Raw genomic sequence first — 7,743 nt, forward strand, 5'->3', positions numbered from 1 at the left:
GAGAGAGAGAGAGAGAGAGGGACAGTGTGAGCAGGGGAGGGTCAGAGAGGGAGACACAGAATCTGAAGTAGGCTCCAGGCTCTGAGCTAGCTGTCAGCGCAGAGCCCAACGCAGGGCTCGAACCCACACACCGTGAGATCATGACCTGAGCCAAAGTCGGACACTTAACTGACTGAGCCACCCAACCACCCCAGTTTAATTTTGCTTTTGTTTCTCTTGCCTGGGAAGACCTATCCAGAAATATATCATTAAGGCCAATGTCAAAGAGATTACTGCCTATGTTTTTTCTAGGAGTTTTATGGTTTCATGTCATACATTAGGTCTATGGTGTTAATGCTGGGAAAACTGGACCACTTCCTGTTTGTTGAAAAGATATCTTATCCCCATCATATGTTCTTGCCTCCTCTGTCAGACTAATTGAGTATATAAGTGTTGGCTTATTTCTGAGATCTTTATTCTGTTTGATTGATAGATGTCTAATTTTTTAATTTTTATTTTTAAAAAGTTTGTCAAGTTGGTTTCCATATAACACCCAGTGCTCATCCCCACAAGTGCCCTACTCCATGCCCATCACCCCCCTTCCCATCTCCCCCACCCCCATCAGCCCTCAGTTTGTTCTCAGCATTCAGAGTCTCTCATGGTTTGCCTCCCTCCTTCTCCCCCACTATTTTTCCCTTTCTTCTCCTCCATGGTCCTCCGTTAAGTTCCTCCTACTCCTCCTATACATGCAAACATATGGTATCTGTCCTCTGCCCGACTTATTTTGCTCAGCATAACACCCTCAGGTTCCATCCATGTTGCTACACATGGCCAGATTTTATTTTGAAATATTACATTTTTCTTCGGTCTCTTGTGCTTCTGGTGTTCTATCTAAGAAACCATTGCCTAACCCAAGGTGATGAAAATTTACTGTGTTTTCTTCTAAGTGTTTTGACTCTTATATTTAGGTCTATGATCCATGCTGAGTTCTTTTTTATAGGTAGTGTGCAGGAAGTCAGCTCCCCCCACCCCTTTTTACTCCTTGAAATTAATATGCTAATACTAGAAACAACTTCTTTAAACCAAGCTTCAACACAGAATCATCTTAGAAAAATTTTAGAAGCCACAGATTGGGTGACTTACCAGTTACATTTTCATTTCTTAAGAACTAATTATTTACATCTTTATCATCTCTGGACCTAGTTTATACCCTTTTTTGTGGCAGCCAGAGGGACAGTGGCTGAGGTAAAAGAAAACCAGCATTACCGGCTGCCTCCACCTACTCAAGCTACCAACTGATGAGTGCTTTAGGATTCCAGTTGAAGGCATCTTCAACAGAATGTCCTCTGAAGAAGTGTTGTTTGAGCAGAGGCCTGGAAGATGAAGATACATCTAAGACCAGGCAAAGAGCATCCCAACAAGGGTGCACAAGTGCAAAAACCCTAAGTGGGTCAAAGGATTTTGGGGGACACATGGGGAGCAGCAAGCATGAATGGCTACCTTGAGTAGTTCCTGATCTGGGTAAGGCAACTGAAAATGGCCAGCATGGCTGAACACAAGGATATAGGAAGAGGCTGGGGCCTCACAGATCATGTGATATGTTTGTAGCATTTCCCCAGGCCGGACATGGATAATAAGCCTGTGTCTCCAGTGATTCCTCAAGTCCTGAGAGTGACTGGGATCAAGAATGGGATGCATGAGGCACCAAAGCAGAGCAAATCTGCTCTTACTGACTTGTACAGGATTAGAGAAAGAGAAACCAACGGAATGTGACCTCTTCTCTTTCCTACAGGCTGGCAAATTGTCACCTTTCAGCGGATGATTGTGAAGCCTTTACCTGTGTCCTAAACAGCAGCAAGAAGCTGAAGCTTCTTAATGTATCCTACAATCACTTGGACCAAGGTGTCCCCCTGCTGTGTGAGGCCTTGCAGCACCCTGACTGTGGTCTGGAGGGCTTGATGTAAGTGAACATTGCGGGGGGTGCACTGTGGAGGACTGTGGCAGCAGTTGGTTTGAACTTGGGCCTGTTATCTAAAATCCTACCCACTAATGGAGGTACCACTGCAGAGATTTGAAAGCCTCAGCTGAAGATTCAGGTGACCTGAGGTCCACCCTTGGATTTACCACCTAGCCCTTGTCATCTTGAGCCAAGTTACTTAACTTCTCTTGGGTTCAACTTGCTCCTCTGTAAACAGGAGGAGGGGACAATTCTGTCCTAGAAGTCTTAAGAAAGTTGAGACTATGCAGAGCACATACTCAGCACATACAGAGCATACACTAAAGACAGCATATTTAAAAAATATTAGACTGGGTGAAAATAACTACAACACTCAGATACTTTCTACTGTTTACATGTTACTAGCATGTACAGTGAACTCAACTGTGGTCTTTGCTAAGCGGGCATTGCCTTCACTGAATACAGTTCCATACCGATCTTCAGCTTAAGATAATACTGGTAGCAAAGAAGAGGTGGGAAAATACATATGCATTTGGGTCTCTGATTTTTTATATGCGAATATCCTTAGAAATATAATATAGATTGCCTGTGGGGAACAGAACTGGGAGGTGGGAGAGAACTGCTTCTCTGTTGACACTTCTGGGTTTTTAAAAATGTGAACTATGTGAGAGAAAGGGTACCCTGAGAATAAATCAAGATAGAGGCCATCACTTCCAGTCAAAACGGAAAAACAGGGACTGGATTTAAATTCCCCCTGAAAACAACCCAATAAGTATTTTCCGGACCTCAGGCAATGAAGGACATGGATTCCTGGGAAACAGGAGACAAAGAGGGGGAGTCTCATAATTGCTCCAGCTGACTATGCAGAAAGTTTCCAGGATACTGTTCAGGGAGGGATGGAGCATGGCAGACTAGTGGGTTTGGGGAGATGCTGGCTGAGAGTCTAGGAAGTTTGTGGGAGGTCACAGGACAGCACAACAAAGCATGTAGAAAATGCCAGAAATCCAAATGACACCCCCTCGAGCACCCAGCAGAGTTCTGACTCCCGTACGCATGAGAGAAAGTAACCTGAACCCAGGGAAGGGCCACCTGAGAGGAGGTGAAGGTGCTGTACCTTGTGCTCACACTGACCACGGCATAGTTCTCATTCACAAGGCATCAGGTAGAGTGTTCAGAATGGTCTCCCCTTGGGATGGGGATATAACCACCTGTAACGAAACCCTAGTCTTGGTGAAAATGCTTAGAAAATTATTCTCAGGTAGTTTCCCCGAACAGAGCTAAAGAATGCAGACTGGAAAAACTAAAACTGTCTTTATTCTTAAGCAACATGACCTTCAAGTGTAGAAAATCCAGGGGAATCTAGCAAGGAAGAATACACATTATATGATAAAACTCAAAAATGCAAACTATAGAGACAAAAAGCAGATCAGTGGCTGCCTAAGGGTGGGGCAGATGACAGTGGGACATGAGGAAAGTTCTGGGGTTGGTGGATACGTTCCATCATCTACTGGTGATGGTTTCACGGGTGTGCGCAAAATGTACACCTCAAATATACAATACATGTAAAAATACAGTAGACTATTTCAATTATGCCTCAATAAAAGAAATCAGGATGAAATACATATGGAAATGTTTGGAAGAAGGCCACGTGGAAATAATTGCTTATATTTAAAAAAATTTTTTTAATGTTTTATTTATTTCTAGGAGAAAAGAGAGACAGCATGAGCGGGGGAGGGTCAGAGAGAGAGGGAGTCGCAGACTCTGAAACAGGCTCCAGGCTCTGAGCTGGCAGTCAGCACAGAGCCTGACGCGGGGCTCAAACCCACAAACCACGAGATCATGACCTAAGGGAAAGTCGGACGCTTAACTGACTAAGCCACTCAGGCGCCCCATTATAAATGCTTATATTGAAATCAATATCTGGTTATACAAAAGTAATAACTTGGAAGTAATTGATACAACACTAATATTTAGTGAGATCTTACAAACAAGTCAAATATTTTTCCTAAATTTGTTGGATTTAAAATGAGTTATTTTATATAAGAGGGTTAAAGATCTAAAGTACAAGTATATCCAGCATAAATATTTTAACTTATTATATTATACATAATATACATAAGTATATTAACTTGCATTTCTTTGATTCCTGGTAAATAAAGAACATGACAACTTCTCTGCTAAGCACCAAATTAATTTTTAGTTGTCAGTGCTTACCAGGGTTGAAAATAAGACACTTAAAAATCACAGAATGTTTAAATCATATGAAATGTTAGAGTAATTTTCATCAAAGCATGTTTTTATCATAGTAACTTATTGTACAGCCACTAAGTTGTGAAAGTTTAAAACTAAAATTCACTTTTTAATTGAAAAAAATGATTTTCAGAAGTGGAAAACCTGCATTTTTTACATAATATTTTGTTCATGCTTAAAGGTTGGCAAGTAAATTTTAAGTACACAAGTGCCAGCAAATTTAAGTCTGTTGACTATGTGTGGCTGAATCAACAACAATATGCAGAGTAAAGTACCTTGACTTTGTGGTACCTTACAATTTTTCCCAAGTGTACATGCATCTTGTTGAAAGCCATGATCTTGGGATTTTAAAGAATAACAGAATTTAAAAAGTTAAAGAGGGTTTTATACATAAGACAATTCAATACATTTCCTCAGTCCATGAGAGAACAGGGTCAGAAGGCAAGTGCCTTTCCAAGGACAATATCAGATGTAGAGTTAAAACCAACATTTTCTAAGTTCTCCTAGAGTATTCATGGTGCCATTCTTCCTTTGGCATTACTTTGTCAGTTTTATTTTCTAGCCCGTCTGTCATGTGAGGAAGAAAACTCAGAGGGTGGTGTTTTCAGAGAAGCCGCAAGTTCATGGCTTCATTCAGGACCTTGTGTGTAAAATACACGACTACTACTACTACTACTACTACTACTTGTAACGTGGAGCGAAAGTCCTGTGAAGTACCCGTCCTCCTTCCCCCCTTTTCTCCCATGTTTGTCCCCACAGATTAGGTAACTGTTACCTCACTGAACACTCCTGGAAAAGCCTCTACAACGTTCTTCTGTATAACAAAAGCTTGATCCATCTGGACCTCAGCGCCAACGTCCTGAAACATGAAGACTTGAAGCTTCTCTGTGAGGCCTTGAAGCGGCCAAGCTGCTACCTGTGGTCACTGTGGTAGGTGTCCTTGAGGAAGGCTGGGATTGCTCAGAAGGTACCTGGAACTGAGGAGAGCCATAGAGTCTGTTACTCAGAACGTAAACGTTAGAAATGACCTGACTCAGACTCTTGTGGAAATGTTGAGGTGAGCAAACATTACCTCCTTCTTGTGTCACAGGTTTAGGGTGCTGTAACTAGTCACTCAGCAGGGTAGACAAACAGGCTAAGGGAAAGAGCCTAATTATGACTAGGGGCTGAGGGATGCTCTTGGGTTAGATGCTTGGCATGAGTTCGACCAGATAAACAGGGATCTTGGGATGGAAATCTCAGGCAGGTAGGTCTAACGTGGCAACAGGAGGCCTGATAACCAAAGTGGGGACACACAGGGATAACACAAGGGACACCTGAGGAAGGGATCGGGCAGTAAACGTAATGGTAAAGGAAATAATGAAAAGATTTAATTTGATGTTATAAAATGGAGAAATATTTGGGCAACCGTGTGTTGCTGGAGTTACCAAGAGGGACAGCATTTCCTCATCAATTGTCTCTTTCCCTGAGAAATCAAGAGATGTGAATTAGACACAATTATTTTTTTTTTTAATTTTTTTTTTAAATGTTTTATTTATTTCTAGGAGAGAGAGAGACAGCGTGAGCAGGGGAGGGTCAGAGAGAGAGGGAGACACAGACTGAAACAGGCTCCAGGCTCTGAGCTGGCAGCCAGCACAGAGCCCGACGCGGGGCTCGAACCCACGAACCGTGAGATCATGACCTAAGCGAAAGTCGGACGCTTAACCGACTAAGCCACCCAGGCGCCCCTAGACACAATTATTTTTACCTAATATATCACGAAACCTGTTTAGAATTTTGTATTCCTTGCTCAGATTGTTAACTAATGGGAGAAAGGAGTCAGATGCATTCTTTTTAAATTTAAATTCAAGTTAGTTAACATACAGTGTAGTCTGGGCTTCAGGTGTAGAACCCAGTGATTCATGTCATATATAAGGTTAGGAGATAGATAGATATATAGATATATAGATATATGGATTAGGAGGAAGTTAATGGAGGACGAAGCAGGAGAAGAAGGGGAAAAATAGTGGGGNAAACAAAAAACACCCAATGCTCATCCCGACTATATTCTTGACGTTGCAGTAGTGGGTTAGGTTATCTGGCTCAATCCTTGAACTGAAAGCTACTAAAACTATCAGATATAATTTTTTTTAATGTTAAAAACATCTGGAAGCTGATCCAGAGATAGTCAATGTGGTAAACTAAATGCAGACCACTTGAGGTTATCAAAAAATCCTTGAGATATTTAATATATTTATTAAAATTAAGCTTAAAGTAATACTGACTTTAGCTACCTAGGAAAAGCACATCCTCTCTAGAGGCAGGTAATAGGATACTATAATTTTCCCCCTCAGTTTATTCCTAAAATGATCTTTTAGGTCAATAAACACCACATAGTTCAAATAACTAAAACACAAGGAAATACAGAACTATGAGCAAGAACAAAACAAACATATCTACCAAACTCCGGAAATTGTAGTGACTGGATTTTTAAAAAAAATTTTAGTTACCCAACATATAGTACAATATTGGTTTCAGAAGTAGAATCCCTGAAGGGATTCATCACTTACATAAAACACCCAATGCTTATCACAACAAATGCCTCCTGAATACCCATCACCCATCTAAGGAATTAGAACAAAAACCTAAGTGTCATTCAAGGCAATTCTAAAGAGCATCCCTCAAAGAGAAGATAAAATATTCCAGATAGAAAGATGTACAGAAAAGAAAGTGGTGAATCTGTAGATCAATCCCAGCAGAATATGGATTGCTAATAAAAAAAGATACCATCTTTAATTCCTAAAGGAGAACAATTTAAATGTAAAATAGCAGTAATATAAAAATGTAAATTAATGTCCTAAAGTCCACAAAGAGGGTGAAGGTGTTGATTAACTTAAGATGTTGACGGGTTAAATGTGGACACAGAAACTTTTATAAAAACATTAGAAAAAAAAAGTGTTGGTGACTCAAATCAAAGATAGAATGAAAAAAAAACCTAATCAAAAGAGATTTAAAAATATAAAATAAGATGTAGATCTAAAATAAAATATAAAAATTGTTTTGGCTACAAGAAACATTGTCATATAGGATTTTTATTTAAAAAATTTTTCAATGTTTATTTTTGAGAGCGAGCATGAGCAGGGGAGGAGCAGACAGAGAGACACAGAATCTGAAGCACCTTCAGGCTCTGAGCTGTCAGCCCTGAGCCCGACCCAGGGCTCCAACTCATGAACTGTGAGATCATGACCTGAGCAGAAGTCGGTCGCTTAACCAACTGAGCCCCCCAGGCGCCCCTTGTCATACAGGATTTTTAAAAATGTAATGTTTTTAAGTGACCTATTAAAATACAAGGAACATATTTTGGGGCGCCTGGGTGGCTTAGTCGGTTAAGCGTCCGACTTTCGCTTAGGTCATGATCTCGCGGTTCACGGGTTCGAGCCCCGCGTCGGGCTCTGTGCTGACTGCCAGCTCAGAGCCTGTTTCAGAGTCTGTCACTCCCTCTCTCTCTGACCCTCCCCTGCTCACGCTGTGTGTGTCTCTCTCTCCCCTAGAAATAAATAAAAAACATTAAAAAAAAA

General features: G+C 41.0%; 1 protein-coding gene across 1 annotated transcript in view; it reads left to right on the forward strand.

Annotated features, from left to right (window-relative positions):
• NLRP4 (NLR family pyrin domain containing 4) overlaps positions 1-7,743 on the forward strand; it is a 29,995-nt gene that overhangs the window by 15,533 nt on the left and 6,719 nt on the right. The window contains exons 5-6 of the mRNA XM_077756909.1: positions 1,772-1,939; positions 4,946-5,116. Coding sequence (XP_077613035.1) covers positions 1,772-1,939; positions 4,946-5,116 — 339 coding nt within the window. The remainder of the gene's footprint in view (positions 1-1,771; positions 1,940-4,945; positions 5,117-7,743) is intronic.

The sequence above is a fragment of the Crocuta crocuta genome, unplaced genomic scaffold (assembly GCF_008692635.1).
Source record: "Crocuta crocuta isolate KB4526 unplaced genomic scaffold, BGI_CrCroc_1.0 scaffold142, whole genome shotgun sequence".
Classification (NCBI taxonomy): domain Eukaryota; kingdom Metazoa; phylum Chordata; class Mammalia; order Carnivora; family Hyaenidae; genus Crocuta; species Crocuta crocuta.